The sequence below is a fragment of the Felis catus genome, chromosome A2 (genome assembly GCF_018350175.1).
Source record: "Felis catus isolate Fca126 chromosome A2, F.catus_Fca126_mat1.0, whole genome shotgun sequence".
In the NCBI taxonomy this organism is placed as follows: Eukaryota; Metazoa; Chordata; class Mammalia; order Carnivora; family Felidae; genus Felis; species Felis catus.
The window spans coordinates 21,980,152-21,999,348 of record NC_058369.1 but is presented as its reverse complement, the minus strand read 5'-3'; the positions used below and the strand labels follow the sequence as shown (position 1 = coordinate 21,999,348).

Sequence of the window (19,197 nt, the reverse complement as noted above, 5' to 3'; positions counted from 1 at the left end):
GTGTAAACTTTAAAATACATGAGTATGTATGGGGGTGCCTGGGTGGCTCAGTCGGTTGAGCATCTGACTCTTGGTTTCAACTCAGGTCATGATGTCACAGTACACAAGTTTGAGCCCCACGTCAGGCTCCATGCTGACAGTGCGGAGGCTGCTTGGGATTCTGTCTCTCTCTCTCTCTCTCTAGTTCTCTCTGCCCCTCCCCCACTTGCGCTGTCTCTGTCTCTCTCAAAATAAATAAACTTTAAAAAAAAGAATGTTAAAAAAATAAAAATAAAAAATAAAATACCCAAACTATATAGACACCTGCTGTGCAAAATGCACAGGTTACACACATATACGCACACAATGAAAAACAATTCTGAAAGGGCCACACCAAACTGATGACTGATTAGAACGAGCTGGACAGGTAAAAAGAGACTGTCACTTTATATTGTTTCCACTGTCCAGAAGAATGCATTCGTGTAAATGGTGAATGATGATCTGTTGTGAGAACACAAAATGTGGAAAACAAAGAGGGTTGTTCTCTGACCCCAGGTTGTGGGTTTTCCTGGGCACAGCAAGCCAGAGCATCTTGGGCTATAAGTCAAGGACAGGAAAGCCTGGTCTGCCCCACATAGCAAGTCTCAATAAAATATCCTTTGAATAATGGTGCCTCAACTCCCTGTCTTATAAATAAGAGTCCTTCCAGCTCTACAAAATTATCTGTGAGCACGTTGTGCTAGACTTCCCCATGGACACAGAAAAAGGAGGCAGGGAAAGGTGGGAGCCTCTCACCTCACCGGCTTGGAGGCCCCAGGCTGCCATGTCCCTCCTTCCCAGGCTGGGTCCACCTGCCAGCCACGTTCCCCCTGAGCAGCCTGCAACCTGCCTTCCCTCCCTCAGGTCAGCCTCCCATTTCCCTCCAGCCTGCCCCTCAAGGTCACTTTTTCAATAATTTCAACAGATGTCCTCTGATTTCTAGAATTACCACTCAGCCAATAGGGAGCAGGATAAAAAATTGGCAGAAAGAATTGCTTGGAGGCTCAGGAGAAGAAAGTCATTTTCCCCTGCGCTGGACAATGTCTGGGGCCCTGCTTAGCAAAAATCACCAGAAGGCTTCATTCTTCAAGGTGTGTGTCAAAACCACCCATCCATCCTTCCACCCACCCACATCTCTGCCCACCACCCCACCACACACACACACACACACACATAGGACTAGTCACCTCAGGCAATTCCCCCTTCAGCCCCATCTTCAGCTTTGCTCACTGTGTCCCCCACCCCACCAGCCACAGCTGGCTGTGCTCCCTAGCCACACCGTTTTACTGTCCGCAAGAACCGTAGCAGCAACAACTCCAATCCCACTTGAATTAAAAAGGGAAGACACCTTCTGCCTCTTTCCCTACTCTGATCACATGGGCAGAACAGGACTTGGGAGACATAGCCTGTGCTGTTGCTGGCAGAGAGCCCCAGGCGTCTGAGCACAGTAGGAGGAAGAAGCAGGGATGCTACCGTCTATTCCTGGGTGACCTGCCAATCTCCCACCCCCAGGACAAGGACACCCACCGCCAGCCCTTCCCTTGGCACATCATCTGAGCAACAGTAATGCCCCCTGATGTCCTTCCCTATAGCTCAACCACTAGAATTTCAGAACATCTATAATTTCTTTAGGAACTTTGTTAGGGGAGGAGCTGTTGGGGGTCTGTTCTAGAGCCCCACCCCACCACCACTCATATCTAATGAGACATAAGTATCTCTACTGCTGGGCAAATTGTCCCCTCTGATTTCAGAACTTCTCACATTTTGCAGACAGTTAAAAATTAAATACTGATGGGGAAGGTTAAAAAAAGAAACTATCCACAAATCTGCCACAGGGGTCTCTTGTTTCTCACACAATCATTTTTAAAATACTGAACTTGAGCTGAGGTTAAGGAAAGAATGCATCTTCCCACAGACCCTCCCCCAGATGGGCTAAGAGGGATGCACACTTGAGATGGTGTGTGAGACAGACCCACTGCAGGCCAGCCAGACCCTGCCACAGACACCCGAGGGCCAGGGTGCAGGCTGGCATCCTGATAGCCTCTTTTTTATATGTATTTATTTAGAGAAAGGGAGAGAGAGAGAGAGAGAAGAAGAGAGCATGAGCAGGGGAGGTGCAGAAAGAGAGGGAGAGAGAGAATCCCAAGCAGGCTCCACACTCAGCATGGAGCCCAATACAGGGTTCAATCTTATGACCGTGAGATCATGACCTGAGCTGAAGTTGAGAGTCAGATGCTGAACCAACCAACCCAGGTGCCCCGATACCCTCTTTTAAGCCCCTTTTTCCAGCTGCCTCTGATAGGACTTCTACCCCTTGGATTTTTTAGGTAGCTAAGTTCATAAATCACACACACACACACACACACACACACACACTTTTTTTTCCAACTAAGCCAATTTGAGTTGTGTCTCTGCAACCCGTAATCCAACAAGTGCTGGCTAACACATCAATATATCCAAATATCTTCACTCTAAGCCAAGCTCATTTTTAAAGGGTCTGAGCAAGGAAATCCCGGTGCTTAAGGTAGGACTATAAAACAATGAGATTTGCTTTTGTAACAAACCAGCCAAAGGACTGAGGACCCTTTGGAACCCTTCTTAAGAAACTTGACTAGTAGCAAACTTGAACTCTTTAAGAGCTGGACTTGGTCTCTGAAAACCTGTCAATACCCAACCAAAGGCCGTTCAGTAAAAGATGGGGCCACGTAACGTGTTCTTTGTCACAAGGTAAGACTAGAAAAGACATATGATGGTTTGTGTAGCACATAAACCGGTTCACATTTTATGACTAGGAAACCAGTGTTGGGTACAGTGTTACCACACAAGTCTGTCTCCTCTGGTCATTTTGCCGCTTTCCCTCCACCCGTCTTTCTATGAACTGTGATGCTCATGCTCCACCCGCGCGCACACAGTGCACACACTGGGCACACGTACAACACTGAACACAGAAGCCAGCTTACGATTCAGAAAGTATCAACAAGTGTCTGTCTGTCTTCCTTCTCTCCTGCCTCAGATGTAAAGAGTTAAATTTGCCAAGAAAGACACCATCCTGAAATTAAAGGCAAACTCTGACAGGTGTTTCCTGGGATTCTCATTAGACTGGACAACGAAAGTCAGCCTCTTGGGCAAACATTAATCATTAGCCAATTGTTGAAAATTAACGACTGATCCGTAAGGACTTACCATGAAGCCCTTGTATGGCCATTCGTGTATTTATTGGCTCATTCCACATACATTTCCTGATGCACCTACTGTGCACCGGGCACGGGGTTACGTTTGCAACACCATAGAGACCGATCAGACTCCAGCCTCCGTCTCTAGGAACTCATATGCTGATTTCATCCAAAGTAACTCAGCTAATCAGCCAAAGAACCAGGCCTTCAGACCCCACAACGCATGTGCAGAACCACGAAACACAAACCACTCCCCGTAACAGTTATAAAGCGAGGAGGGGTTGTTATAAAAAGGACCTAATGTCTGTAAAGACGAGGACTTACTGTGCTTATGGGAGGGCAAAGAGAAAGCAAGTACTTACACTCTGGCAGGTGGGGTGGGAGGCAGGAGCGAATGAGGCTCAGAGGAGGCTGAGCTGAGAAGGCAGCACGGGAGCTGTCCCAGAACAGACAGAATCTAGCTGTGCAGAAATAAGAGCGCACAGTTCAAACAGAACTCTTTGCGGAGCAAAGACCTGGTGCGGATAACATTCTGAACTAAAACCCACCTTACAGGCTAACCCCAAGGAACCAAGTTATGAAACTGTGTTTTGGAAATTCTCACTATGTGCAAAAACAGTGAGATGCTAAACTATATGACCACACAGACCCAATGTGCTCACTTTTTCAGCCCAGGAAACACCGTGCATTGGGATCTCAGCCACGGAAGAGAGAACACAATCAAAGGACACCGTCCCACGACATTCCTGGCCATTGTAAGGCATCTCACAATGGTCCCACTGCCAAGAGCCCACAGCCAGCATTGCTGCTCAGAGACCCACCACTCCGCTACTCTGAGCACAAAACATTCTAGACGGCTCAGCTCTGAAACCCAGCTCCCAGGGCTCCATCAGCCAGAGGTGCTCGAGGAGCAGAGTCACAAGACGCTAACCTTTTTAAGAATATGCGCTTATAACTTCCCACCCACTCCCAGCCAAGGACCTCCTCCAAGGAGTCCACAGAGGGACCTGCCACACAGGAAATCCCGAATAAAGCTCAGAGGAAAGAATGGGTTTGGTGCTTCTCCTGGCAATCACATCAACAACACGTGTTTACTCAACAGCTACTTTGTACCAGAGGGCCAGGCACTGTGGGGGATTCCAGAATGATTCACTATGAGTTGTGTTCTGCAGTCAAATCCTTGACCACTGAGCTATACTCCTTATGAATTATATTCTGAAAATGCTTGATAACATAAAGATGGGAATATAAAGAGCTAAAATATAGGGTATTTTATATGCGAGTTTCCACCAGACAGGTTCAAATAAGAGTGTTACTTTGGGGACACCAGGGTGGCTCAGCAGGTTAAGCCTCTGACTTCAGCACAGGTCATGATCTCACCACTCATGAGTTCAAGCCCCACCTCAGGCTCTGTGCTGACAGCTTAGAGCCTGGCATCTGTTTTAGGTTCTGTGCCCCCCTCTCTCTTTACCCCTCTCCCACTCACAGTCTGTCTTTCTCTCAAAAAAAAAATAAATAAATAAATAAATAAATAAACATTTAAAAAATTGTTAATGAAAAAAAAAAGTGTTACTTTGGATCAGGGTCAGAAAATCCTTCGTGGAAGTGAGTAGTTTGAGATTATTCCTGAAAAGCTACGGTGACATGTGAAGAAGGGGCTGGGGGGGGGGGGGCACCTAGGTGGCTCAGTTGGTTAAGCATCTTTGGTTCGGGTCATGATCTCACAATTCACAGGTCCGAGCCCAGCATCAGGCTCTGTGCTGACAGCTCAGAGCCTGAAGCCTGCTTCAGATTCTGTGTCTCCCTCTCTCTCTGACCCTCCCCCACTCGTACTCTCTCTCAAAAATAAATAAACATTAAAAAAACCTGGGGGGGGGGCGGCGCCTGGGTGGTTCAGTTGGTTAAGCATCTGACTTCGGCTCAGGTCATGATCTCCCGGTTCGTGAGTTCAAGCCCGGTGTCGGGCTCTGTGCTGACAGCTCAGAGCCTGGAGCCTGCTTCAGATTCTGTGTCTCCCTCTCTCTCTGTCCCTCCCCTACTTGTGCTCTCCCTCTCTCTCTCTCAAAAATTTTAAAAAAAGAAGGAAGACGAAGAAGGAGAAGGAAGACGGAGAAGAAGGAGAAGAAGCAGCAGCAGAAGGAGGAGGAGGAGGAGGGGCCAGGGGAGAAGAGGCACTGCAGATGGAGAAAAGCCCAGGGGGCGGGCAAGCTCACAAGAGGAGTGTTTAGGAACTGTAGGTGGACAAATGCGGGGGGAGGGGGGGTTCAGCTACAAAGAGGAACCCAAAAAGCTCAGACGGCCCAGGAGGACCTGGCCGCAGCAACCTGGGTGTGGATGGGGAGGAGAGGAAGACACGAGGGGTTCTGTAGATGCAAAATATCAACTGGCTAAAGAAAAAACAAAGGGGCCTCAACTCAACAACAAGATGAGAAAGGGGGCGGGAAAGGGGCAAAGCCTTGGTAAAACTGCCTGTTGAGTAGAACAAGCAACTTATTGAACACCCTTTATCCACCGCTGTGCCTGATAAAGGGATAGAGAGGCCTGGGCCAGAGGCCCTGCCCTTCGTGGGTGGCATCATTAGCAGACATGAGGGAAGGTCCTAATTGGCAGACAAGCACCCCCATTTGGGACAGCTCTAATTTGGGGCAGCTCAGCACTACAGAAAGCTGGGCACCGCCTGGGGCTGGGGACCCCGCTGCACAGGCAGAAAATTTCAACTGCGTCAGTTTGCATATGAAAAACTGAAGTTTGGGAAACTAGATAGAGCATCCTTCAACACACTGAAGTACAATACTGTGAGCAGCCTCGCTCCGACACCCCATGAAGCAGAGCTCTCCCCTCCGCCCCCCACCCGGGCTAAGAAGAAATTAAACAAATGATATACACTTTCAATAAGTGGAAGCGAGGAGTTCGCGCTACCCACTGAGCCAAGAAGGGTCTCACTGTGGGAACTCAGTTGTACCGTTTCCATGGCTCCAGCCTCCACCAGTCCCTGCAAGTCCACAAATGAAAGCTGCATAGAAACTTGAGATTGTTTATATTTAAAAAAAAAAATCTAACCCTGGGAAAACTTGCTGCCCCCAAGGTAGTTTCTAGATCTCCAAAGCTGGCTAAGTTGCATGCAACCCAGACAAAATACCTATCAGACCAGTGAGGATGGCCACCCTTCCTACCCAACAGAAGTAATCACCTCACTACAAATGACCTGTAACAGGCAGAAACAGCTTGTACCAAGCTGGCTCTAAGAGTTCAACATACACATTTCCCACAGAGCTACGAAGCAAAGCAATTCGCCAGCACCCTGACACGTGCAGTTCTGCAACCCGTATCGGTCTCTGCCCTTTGCTTTGCCATTCACGTTAACTGAAAGGTATTTACTACAGATGAAAAATAAGCTTCGTTCAGCTGCCTCTAAACCGATCCCAAAAATAGAGCAATCACTTTGGTACAAATTGGGTCAAATGTATTAAAAAAAAAAACAAAAAAAAAAACAGCTTCCTGGCAGGAGCACCGACATGGCATGGGACCTTGCAAAGAGTCAGGGGGAAACCCACAAAGATCTTCCCTTCCCACAGTGAGAAAGGAAATATTTAAAGAGTCAAGCAGAGAATAAACTCATCTGGCCATGTGACCATCCAAGTGAAACAAGACAGAAACTCGAATGCTATGAGTTTCAGAGCAGTAAGAGGTCAAAGGAATACATGTTGGTTTTTAGAAAGGTCTGCCAAACTAATACCCCGCCTCTCCCCCCGCCCCTAAAAATACCACTGCTTAAGAACTGTCGAGAAAGGATCCGCTAGGGAGGGACTGCAAGGGAGAAGAAAACAGATTTACCCATTTCTTATAGTTTATTCCCTTACTCGTTAGCTGAGAAATCCAACTGGTCTTACAGCAGATATCAGTGCCCTGAATTTCCCTGGGAAAAATCAGAATATTAATTGGCTTACACACGCAGCTACATTAATTATTCCATTGATCTGAATTAATCTGCCTTTCTGAAAGGTATTTATTTTCTAAGTTTGTTTAATCATGTTCTCTTGAGCCACAAAAAGCAACAAACTGGGTCACCATCCACGTTGTTAAATTTGGTAACAAGGCTGACACCATCTGTGGCCTAGACTATGATGATCCATCCCCATTGATGGGGGCTTTTTGCCACTTCTTTTCCTTTCAAATGATCATCTAATGTCACATGCCTACAACCAAATCAGAAGCTGTTTAAAATATCCCAAAGCACACAAATCACCATAGTATAAATGCACACTGATGGTAAGGGTGTATACATGCATCCAGTCCTGTTGAGTTGTATCTTCGGGAGCGGTGTCCCCAAGTTTATTGCACTCTCTGGAAATCAGACCGTAAAAGCCTGACCGTGAACAGACATCACGTTATTATGGGACATACGCCACAACATCTTACGTGTGACATGAAATCCTGTATATAGACCATTGAGGCTAAAAATCACAAGAGCATAATTTCAGGATCTTCAGAACCCAGCAGAGCCCTCCCCACACTAGTTTTGCCTTTACAACACTCGGTTACAAACCGCCAGCCCTACTAAGATACAGCTTCAACATGAGAAAAATCAGAACAAAATGAATCTTAAGAGAGGAGAAAGCAAAACAATAGAGGGAGCTCCCTGTGACCCAGCGCTGGCCCCGGCCCCACCTGCCTCTCTGGGCAGGCTCTGCCAAGGAGGATGCCACAGCTGGAGAAAAAATCCTGACGGGCCTTCTGAATCATCGAGAAAAGATTACGGAATATCAGAGGTAAACACGATCCCAGGGATCTTCTCACCCAACCCCCTAGACAAGTGGCTGACTGGCCACGCAGAGAGGATTTGGGGAAGTGCCCCAGAACACAGCGAGCTGCCAGCTCCGTGGGACAATCACGCTCCTAGTCCCAACTCTGGTGCTCTTTAGGGCTTTTTTTCTTTCTTCTTTCTTTCTTTTTGTTTTTGTTTTTTTAACTATACCAACCTTTCCCAAAGGAAGTTCCATGAAACACTGGTTTCGGCGATACGTTCTGCCAAAAAACTGTTTGAAGAATCCATGACCAATTACTTTTAGGGACTCGCTGAGTTAAACAAAATGAAACTGGTTTAACTACAGACCTTCCCGGAGCTCTTACTGAGCTAATGTGCACTATAAATCTTTAAGAGGGCAATAAAGTTATGTGAAAGTATCCCGATTTATTTAACCAAAGAATCATCTTATCTTGGGGCATTTCATAGGCCGCTCCTAGTAGAATACTACACTGTATTCTCCAAATTAGGTTCCACATAACTGTATTCGTTTTCTTGTACACTGCTGCTCTAAAAATGAAGAGTTCACGGGCAAAGTCCACGGTAATTCTCTACTTACCAGAAAAACTGACCAAACAAAATGCCCATCACTCCCCAATAGCACTTGATTTAAAAAAAAAAAAAAAAAAGCAGCTCTTATTATCCTAAAAAGAATGGTAGACGGCAAAAGTCTATGTGTAAAGAAAAGTTATTTTAAAATCTGCTACAAACCGGAACCTTCCGTGAAAAAGTTCCACATCTCTTCATACAAGATTCAGGACTTTATACACTTTCATTCAGTATAAATTTGAGAATACAGGTCAGAGAGAAAAGCAAACAAACAAACCCCCTGTTGGAAAGCTCCAGGAATCATCCCATGCATAGCTGTAAACTTCAGCCACCCAGAAAGCTAGCTGCCAGTTTAAGTACAGAGGCAAATGATAACCACACATCAGGACAAGCAGGAACTCTAAGGACACTTACCAAGTTATGATTTGTTGAATTAGAATCATCTTCAGGGAATGGGATGTAAATAGCTAAGGCCACACAATTGGCAAAAATAGCCAATAATATAAATATGTCAAATGGTCTGAAAAATTTTGTTAAGGTATATATGTCTTATGCAAACGTAAACCATCTCTCTCATCACATTCCCGATCATACCACTCTTGAACCACTTTTGAAATGAAAATTATACACACAAATCCCTTCTCGACGAACTGTCGAGACCTGCTTGGTCCCCAGTAGATGTAATCATCCATGGTCCTCTGGCAAATCTCGCTATCGAATGACTTTTCCGTGTCCTTTCCTTCTTCTGCAAGGATCACATTGCGTTCATTCTTTGCCGTGCATTTTATATTGAAACCTAAACACACATCCAATTAGGGCAGCCTCTGAACCACGTTTCTGCTTCTTAAAGTTTTAAAAGTGACAAAGGCCTTAGAACACTAAATTCCTGGCTGTTGTAGACACAAAGAATAGTCCTCATGAGACAAATCTCTCCCACAAATCCTTGCCTCCATGTGTTAAAGCCATTTTCTCAGGGGCTATTCTTGGCTGGGTCGATCTCCTGTCTGGACTGGGGCAGGCCAAGTCACCAGGACTTTCTGCATTCTACCTGTGACTGTCTCACGGCATGTTCCAATACCTCAGACACTGTAACCGGCAAGCCAGGCTCCAGCTCCCCCTCTGCTTCCTTTACTAATCAATGCCTATCACTGTTTCAGATTACAGCTGGACTGGAGCTCAGTTTATAATGAGCTGTTACTGCATTCAATTTATAAACAAATTAAATAAAAAGCCATAAGAAATCAGCACCAGACACTTGCAAAGTACAACTGAACAATTCTAAATCTCGGGGGTCTGTCTGGAAGAATCACTTTGAAATCAGCTTTCAACAGACACTTGCTTAAACATTCTGGTGTCATTAAGAGACATGGTCGAAACTGGCAGTGCAAGATTCGACTTCTGCCAAAAGGACTATTTATCTTCTTTTGGTTTTCAGCCTTTCCGAATACAAGGTTTCTGAACGCCAACATAATCTGCAACCTGGGCGGGGGGCGGGGGGCTTGATTTTATAACAGTGCTTCTCCCATAACCTCACCCACAAAAGGCAAAGCCACTGGTTTAACTAAACACCTTGAAATATTCAAGCTTTGAGGATATGAACAGACCCTTCTCCGTGCATCCCGATATCCTTCCGGGAAATCCAAAACTGCCGGGAAAACAAAGGCACCTTACCTCTCTGGGGATACCCTGAGTCTCATGAGAACTCAGCCCTCTGAAGAGCTTCGACACTCACTGAAATAAGGGCATGAACGACATTACTCTCTTACTAATTTTGATGGGTTTATTTTTAAAGCCAATTAGCTTTCATTCATATTTACTCTTTCAACTCATCTAGTATTACAAAATCTCTTATCTAGGGAATCTAACTTTGAGACAGTTCCCCTTCAAAAGACTTCAGAATCTCCTTTTCGGTTTTTCCTTTTCGCAGTTCCTGCTGAAACTTTAAAAGCCAACCGCCCCACTGCTATTCTACATAGAAACATACCCATGGCCTCTCCGTCCCCCGTACCCCACCCTTCCGTTTTAGTTCCCAACACTTAAATGACGGACCAGGCAATCTGAGAGATACCAATGCTGTTCAGGAAGGCCAGACGTAATGCTTTTTCTTTATGGTGGTCAGGTTTCAGTTTCCAGGTGTTGGTGGATACTATCTCACTGCCACAAGACTTTTACAAGCCACGCAGAACAGACCAACAGAGAATAGATGGGTCCACTCCTAAAAATTCCTTCTGATAAGGCAAACTCTCCTCGTTCCCCTAAGATGCAGGACACCCTTCCTCGCCTGGGTGTAAAAACAAACGAAGCTGTCACACATCTTGTCTGACTGGGCCTGGCTTCACTGGCTTTAGGAGGATTTCTACAACCTGCTCCCTGAACTAGAAGGAAACCGTCACTTGGAAAGACAAACAGATCACACGTTGTTTAAAGATCTGTTCTCCAGGCTGTCCCGTTGCAGGCAGGCTTCTCCCTGCGTTGGCAGCCACATCCCCTAGTTCCTGTACACATGTGTCTGGCAATGCGGGAAAGGGAATCAGCAGCATGATCCAGGAATTCACTCCGTACACATAAATCCCTATATACAAATTACTGTGCACGAAGAGAAACGGCGTCAGGCCTCCTACTTCACTCCACGTGAAATTAATGACCCCAGACAGGTCTCCGCTTACTCAGAGTCATGTCAAGCCAACCTCAGGAGGAGGAGACCTTTCTGCCAGAGTATAAGCATGCCTCCGACTCCAGCGATGCCACTGAGGCACCCCCTATGCACCTAGCTGCCTCCCAGCTGACACTGGTGTTCATTCTCAGACCAGAAAAGAACTTAAAGAGAAAACACATCCACACAACCCCAGCTATGCGAGAGACACCGTAACTCCCTCTAGAGAAGAGACATCTGTTCTAAAAAGGAAAAACACACGAAAACCCCTCAAATCCTACCCTTGCATTTGGCTGCCCTCTCCAAAACCTTTCTAAACAAAGTTACCTCATTTTAACTTGCAGCCGTAAGCACAGAAAATAGCCAGCTAAGACAGAAGGCATGCAAATCGCTGCCTAGCTAGGTACTCAGATTATAAGGGGGTTTCAGCGCCACCTTCCAGCTGCTGGCCAACACCCTCCCTTTTTAGCCCGTCCACTCTGGGCGTGGTGGGCGAAGCCCCACATTCACACTCTTTCCTATGGTCAGGAGCTGCTCTGAGGCTCCTGTCAGCCCCAAATACACTTCTGGGAAAAGGAAATGCTTTGTTTTACCCAGACCAATGAATCATCTGACTAATTAGAAAGCCATTTGCTCAGAAAGGAGGCCTCAGTCAACCTTTTCTGAAGGGTGGCAGGAACTGGGGATTGGCCTCCAGATTTGGGGAAGGGGATGAGCAGGCCGAGGACCCTGGTTTTCCAAGATCTGGGACGTAACAACCATCCTGGGGCATCTGGAGTTCAGTTTTAAAAATACAAAGGAGACACCCAGAAATGTAACTCCAGTCCAAGGACCCAGACAGAATGTTTTATAAAGGCAGCAACTGCAAATTCCCCCACTGACAGACTGCTCTCTAACTCACAAGGGCTCAGGAAGAAGAGGCGCACCCCAGCCTCTCCCTCCATACGCTCCCTCGTGCTCACGTTTCACATGCTTTTTTGGAACCTGTCAAAAGGAAATTCCGGGAAGTCATAGCATTGATGAGCATGCTGCTCCCTCCCTATGAAGCAAGCGTTCATATTTGTAGCTACCTGAACAGTCAGAAGCACCAGATGTCAGAGCTAGAAGCAACCTTAGCATTAGCCGGAGTGGCAGAAACAAATCCCAAACACCAGAATGAGAAGGTGCCACTCAAGGTCCAAAATGTATTTCTTCCCAGCAGAGTCTCATGCAGTCTTTTCTTTTTAAATCAGCATACCTTATCCGCATTAGGTTCAGTGTATGTCACTGCCCCCAAAAACAATGGTGGGTTTAAACCAAACATCTCGCGTCAAGTGACCAAAGGTCCATTTCGTATTTAATGAACACTCACACACACACGCACACACACACAGCTAAATATACCCTCAGAGCAGCCCCTCGCACCCTGAGGAGACAGGAAGGTATACACGACGAAAGCCTTTCCGTACAGCTTTTCTGTTGCTCCCATTCCAGACTGCTACAACTTTGTAAGTGCCATTTCAGAACGCAAATCCTTTTGAAGAACAGATGGTAAAAGAGAAAATGAGAAAGACTTCCCCCAAAAAAAGGATACTTCCATTCCACTATACTAATGCAGGCTCTTCGGATGGGGTTATTGAGTGATAAACAGAAAAGGGCACGGGCAGGTCGGCTGTTGGACGAGTTACCCTGTTTTTTGCTCTTGGCGTATTGCTGACGTTTTCTTTGGGAGAGAGATCCTACAGGTGGGGGTGCAGAGGTGCTCATAGTTTGGGCAGCCTTGGCCTGTCTAGCAGCATCGATTGCAGCTTGCCAAGACAGGACAGTTTGCTTGGAGCTATTCGGCTGAGAAGTTGGTCCTTCACCAGAAAGAGGGAGTCTGGTGCCTCTTGCATAGTTTGCCTCTGGGAAGAAAGAGAAAAAGAAAAATTAAAAAACAAACAAAAAAACCGGTGAGAACCTAGTGTGAGAAAAAAGCAAAGGTTGTCTCTCATCAGTAAGAGGGGAGGGGGATCGTCCCCACGTCTCCATTTTGAACCTCATGTCCTATTTTTCAGGAGCAGGAAGAGAAATCCACGCGCTCTGTGCAGAGTATCGGTGGCACAGGACCCACTGCTGCAATGGGGTGAATGCCTCTCTCCAGGTCTTCACAAGGCCTCCGCTCGTGCCTTGCTTCAGACTGAAGTCATCCCACACTTATTCCACCCTTTCTGACTTTTAAAACCCATGTATCTCTAATGAGTTAACAGATACGTACAACAGCTTTTCTCCAAAGTAACTACCACCATTACCAAAAAAAAAAAAAGGGGGGGGGCAGTCCCAATAACTCAATAGTCTTAATCATTTTCAGGGTGTTACTCTAACATCTTTCCACAGCCACAAATGCGTTTTTTTTTTCAGCACGGGGGGGGGGGGGGAATCCTCCACTGGCACCAGGGCAATACCAAAAGCCCCATAACAAATATCTAGATTATGCACTGACACTTCCTGCAAATGAAAATTCATGATGCTTGGGACTCATTTCCTCCACAGGCTTCCGAAAACAGAAAACATCTTTAGGCCTTTTTTGCATTTTAAATTGCAGCCGCAGCAGCCAAGCCAGCATCCAGAGAAACAGTCAAGGCGGGCAGCTTGCACCCCTACACCTAGGAAAGACAGACTGGATTATGCCAGGGGCCCTAGAGGCCCAAGCAGGAAATCATCTCAGTGCAGGCTGACAGCCGCCGACACGCAGAACCTCCAGAGGACTCCATGTGCAAGGGCCCCTCTGATTTGGGGTCAGACCACTACCCAGGCAGGTCTCCCAGGCACGTGCCTACCTTGAGTCACAACCTCTTTACTGACACAGAAGTCAAAGTGAGAGTGGTGGCAAGGTAGAGAGATGCGCGTTTGCAAAACCAATTCTTGCTAATCAAAGAACAAGACAGAGTCAAAGGAAGCACAGGTCTGCCTGCCCAGCAGCCTGAGAAGGGGGGCACCGCGGGGGAGGGGGGCGTGCGGCAGACAGTCCCGAGCAGGGGAGGAGTTGTTCCCAGCCCTCCCATGGGAAGCGCTCACTCGGGAAGGCTGTGAGCCCACTGAGGTCGTGGGGGGCGCCCTGGCCTCCAAGGAGGAGGTAGGAGGGCTGGCCAGAAGCAGGTCCAGCCTCCGTGGACCCAGCCGGGCTGGCGTGGCGGCTGGCTGCACGTGGTGCCCAGGCCGGGCTGGGGAGGGGAGCCCCACAGCGGCAGCGACTCCCCGGGCATTGCTAGGTTACCGACGTGTGCACACAGACGCTGGGAGCGGGAATACGCTCCACCCGACCCCCTGGCCGAGATTCTGAGACCCGGCCTCCCTCTCCAGGGGCGGGGTGTGCTTCACCCACCGTCGCGAAGAGGGAAACCGGGCAATCCTAGAATTTTCCGGATGCCACTGGAGACCAGGGGGCGGGGAAGGAACGGAAGGCGAGAAGAGGCTGGAAAGGGGGCTCGGGCTGAGGTCTAACAGCCACCCCCCCCCCTTCCATCGCTCGGGAGCGTTGGAGGAAAGTTGAGCCCGAGGACACTGAACCCGAATCACCTCGGTTCGCCACCCCTCCGGCGGCACAGTACTCCGAGGACTCCACGGCCGCCCCCACCCCACAAATGCAGAATTAACTCTGACATTCAAGGCCTGAAGGGGAGAACGGAGTGGCTGTCACGCATCTCCCCTTTCCATGTAGATGACACCGAGCTAGAAGCATCCTCTCCAGCCCCCTCAACCCACCCAGCGCATCAGAGACGGGAGGGGGTGGGAAGGAAGAGGGGGTGGGAAGAGGAGGACCATGACAAGGATTAGATTTGGCAGCGGGTGCCCAGGCTCTAGCTGCTCACCGTTCGCGTGGTCCGCTTGCTGCTGCCGTTGATGGTGCATGTTTTTCATCATCATCATCATCATCATCCACGAACATTTATTGAGCGCCTACTGTGTGCAGGGCACGGTGCTGGGCGTCGGGGCGGGGGGGAGGGACGGGTAAAGGGGTTACCAATAGGTTGGAGCCGCGGTCCCTGCCCTTATTGTGGCTTCAGCAGGGGGTGGGGAGGGACGGGGACAGATAGCAGAAAATAAGAATAATTTGTAAAAACCGCTCGCCACCCACGCTCCCTCTTTTTCAAAAATGGAGCAAAATAAACTTTTTTTTAAAAAATAAGATCAGATGTATATATTATCTTAATAATATATACAGGTAATTTTTTGCTGCAAAGGAGAATTGGCTTGGTCCCCTCCTCTAGCGGAGGGACGCCGCGCAGATGCCGGCCCGGCCGCCGGGGCCGCTCGGAGCGCCCCCCATGCCCGCCCGCCCGCCGCGGTGCCCGGTGCCCGCCGCCGCCGCCGCCGCCGCCCGCGCCGCCGCTGGCTCGGGACCGCGGGCGCCCGGAGCTCACATCCGGGGACGGAGGCGCTCGCTCGCTCGCTCGCTCCGCGCCCGCCGCGCCGCGCCGCACGCCGGCTTCGCCCTGGCGACGCTGCGCGCCCGCCGCCGCCGTCCCCTCCCTCCCCCCCCGCCCGCCGAGCCTCCCACGGGCCGTGCCGCGCCCCAGGGGCCGGGCCCGGCCCGGGGCTGTCCCCGCTCTGCCCGCGCGCCCGGGGTGGCCGCCGCGTGGGACTCGGGGTGCCGCCACCCCGCCTGGCTCGGAGGACCCGCGGGCGCCCAAGGGTTAAGCGCGCTCTGGCCGCCGGCTGCCGCTTAACCCCCTGCGCGCCGCGGTGTGCTCCCCGCTCTCCCCCGACCTAGGCGGGCGGGGCCTGCGGGGCCCGCGGACGCGGGGTGCGGATTAACCGCACCTCCCCTGCATTTCTTCGGGGTGACAGGGAGGAGGGCGCTGGGGAGTGCGACGCTCAGGCTGCCGCGCCCGCCTTAGCTCCCGGCGTCCTTCCCCTCCGCACACCTGGAGGAGGCCCCGCCCCCTGGGAGCACAGGTGCAAGCGGGCGGTCGTTGCTCGGTGCGGAGGGGCTCTGCCAGGCTCTCTCCACGCTCTGCCGCAGGGCAGGCGTCCCTCCCCCTTTCCTCTGGCTCTTTCTGGTTGCGGGGGGATGGTGGAGCCCTGCTGTCTGGAGATCATTCACTGCCCCCAGGTAACGGCACCTTGAGATCTAACCGGGTTTCCAGAGCGTGCCCCCTCCAACCTCTGCCCGGCGCTGGATCTGGCGCCGCTGTTGGCTCAAAGATGCTGGCGGGGGTTGGGGGGGGGGGGGGGGTGGGGTGGGGTGGGGAGAGCTGTCTCTTTCTCTCTCTCCCTCCTCCCCCCACGAGTGTGTGCGGGTAGGTACTAGGAAGTAAAGGCCAAGGTCTTTCGAACAGCGAGTGTTGCTTAAAGGAGTAGGTAGTGCGCTAAACTGCTGACTCCCGTGTGGTAGCTGAGAAAAGTAGTTCGTTTCCTGGTACCTTCACTGTCTAGTGTGTGGGGTGGGGGTTTCTGCAAACGGCAGCTCCTGTCTAGAGGGGGAAATACTGTATCTAGTGGATGACTGATAGTTCTCATTTAACGTTGTGCTGGCTGTTTGGAAGAAGGGCTTCTGCTTTACTTCACAAGATTCGATTTATTTGCTTTTGTTCCGATCTGCATGTTCCTACGGCGTTTTAGAACGTTTGAGAACAGTGTCTTTAAAGCAAAAATAAAGCAAAAATCTCAGCGTGACTTGAGAAATAAGAAGCGTTTATGGGAAGGTGCTCCTTGGCCAAAGAAAGCATGCTGGGCATCTTCAATTGTTGGGGCCCCCTGGGGAGGGAAAGTGGGGACCAAACAGAAGGCTTTCCAGAGGCCTTCCTGAGACAGGCATGGGGACTGGAAGGATAAAAATAATCAGGCCCCTTGTTCTTTTTTCCTCTTGTGCTGTTGTTGTTTTGTTTTGTTTTGTTTTGTTTTTCTTTTGGGAGACGTATAGAGACAGGGGAAGAGCCCTGTGGCCTAGTAGCAAGATAAAGCCGGCCTGGGTCACCTCATGGAAGGCTGCTTCTGAGCCCAAATCTGAAGGGACAGAAGACAGTTGCCTTCAAAGAACTTTCCAGCCACGGACCCCCGAGTGCTGACACAAATATAAAATTCACACGTTAATCTGTCACTTTGAGACTTCTAGGCCTAAAGCCTTGCCTCTAGAGACCTAACTCTGCAAAATCCCACCCTGACCTTTCCTCACGATTCAGTGCAGCCAGCACTCACAAGGCACCTGTTAAGAACAAGCTATAGGCTGGGGCGCCTGGGTGGCTCAGTTGGTTAAGCCTCCAACTTCGGCTCAGGTCATGATCTCATGGTTCGGGGGTTCGAGCCGCACATCGGGCTCTGTGCTGACAGCTCGGAGGCTGCTTCAGATTCTGTGTCTCTCTCTGCTCCTCCACTGCTTGCAGTCTGTCCCTGTCTCTCAAAAATGAATAAATGTTTAAAAAAAAATTTTTTTTTTAAAGAACAAGGTCCAGGCTAGGTGTTGTCGGGACAAATCCACACTACATCCTCTCCCTCATGGAGATACAATCTAGTGAAGGAAGAAAAGTGAGTGTACATCTGTAACACCACGTGGAACATAGGAGCTATAACAGGTATGAAGAAAATGCTACCCAAGCATCAAAGAGATTCATTATAATGGAGTAATTTGAGACGTTTTCATTTTTCACTGAAGAGATGGCATTCTGATTCTCAAAAACTGATGAGGGGGAAGGGGGAGGGGTGAGCTGATGGAGCACAGGGCAATTTTAGGGCATTGAAGCTATTCTGTATGCTACTGTAATGAATGTAGGACATTATGCCTTTGTCAGAACCCATAGAATGTACAACACAAAGAGAAAACGCTAATGTAAATGATGGACTTTAGTGAATAATAATGTGTCAACATTGGCTCTCAATGGTAACAAATGTACCACACTCATCCAAGATGTTACTAATAGGAGAAACAGTTGGGGGAGGCAGTATATGGGAACTCTGTACTTTCTCTGCAATTCTTCTGTAAACCTAGAACTGCTCTAAAAAAAATAAAGCCTATTAAAAAACAGGTGACTAATTTTATTGGGCATAAGTGGGGTAAGAGGAATGAGCTTTGGGGGAAGAGTGAAGGCAGGGGAGCCTGAAGCCCAGGATGGGATGTGTTTGAAAATAAGCAGGAGTGCAGTGGATTGAAGCGCAGTCCTCGGAGGCTGGGGGAGGAAGGAGGCTGGGAGGAAGCAAAGCCAGTCGAAGAAGGCTTGCTGGCTTGCTAAGAAAACCAGATTTATCTTCTCTGCAGTGGGAGCCAGTGGTGTTTAAGCTGAGAAGTGACGTGATTATATTGTGACTTGGGTCTCCAGGTTTTACACTTTAGATATTAAGGAGTTTATGGAATTTGCATTTTTAACATTATCCCATCCCAGCTTCTGAGCCCCATCTTGCCAATGTCTCCAGTGAGTTTTGTTGGTTTTTTTTGTTTTTTTTGTTTTTGTTTTTTTTTGGCGGGGTGGGGGTGGGGGGCTTTATTCAGCACAGCTCTGAATGCTTTGGCCCACAGGTAATTTAAATATTTATATTCCCATACTAATGTGAATTACGAAATAAATAAATAGCGGCTAGTATTTTTGGAAAGGCCTCCTATCCCAGACACTAGTATAGCTACTTTACACATATGAATTTATGTAATTCTCATAACAAGCCTAGGAGACAGGGCCCACTGACACCCTCATTTTACAGATGACAGGACCAAGACACTGAGGAGTTAAAGCGCTTGCCCAAAACCACACGATTATTTGGTCTCTGAGACAGTAAGACCCCAGGAAAGGCTAGAATAAAAAATTTCAGCTCCAGATCACCCACATGTGCTAAGACCCAATTATGTCACAAACATACTATTGTGGGGCTTTAATCCCCATGCCCTTATACATAAAACACTCCCATTTAAAGGCACCCAGCGGACATTCTGGAAGTGGTTCCCTGCATGTGCTTTCTTTCAAAAAACTTTGCTGGTACCCCAGTCCAGAGCCTCCCCCCCTCACACCCCTGGATCCCTAACTAGATGCCCCACCTCCACAATAATCCATCCT

General features: G+C 48.9%; 1 protein-coding gene across 12 annotated transcripts in view; it reads right to left on the bottom strand.

Moving 5' to 3' along the window:
- CACNA1D (calcium voltage-gated channel subunit alpha1 D) overlaps positions 1-19,197 on the bottom strand; it is a 429,655-nt gene that overhangs the window by 286,763 nt on the left and 123,695 nt on the right. For 5 of the 12 annotated variants that reach the window (XM_045051390.1, XM_045051405.1, XM_045051417.1 and 2 more), the window contains exons 2-3: positions 12,771-13,080; positions 8,959-9,064 (exon numbers count right to left, since the gene is read on the bottom strand). In XM_045051390.1, the coding sequence (XP_044907325.1) occupies positions 8,959-9,064; positions 12,771-13,080 (416 nt within the window). Of the gene's footprint in view, positions 1-8,958; positions 9,065-12,770; positions 13,081-15,027; positions 15,486-19,197 lie in introns of those variants that run through there. The other 7 variants (XM_019822894.3, XM_003982329.5, XM_019822924.3 and 4 more) reach the window with 4 other exon arrangements.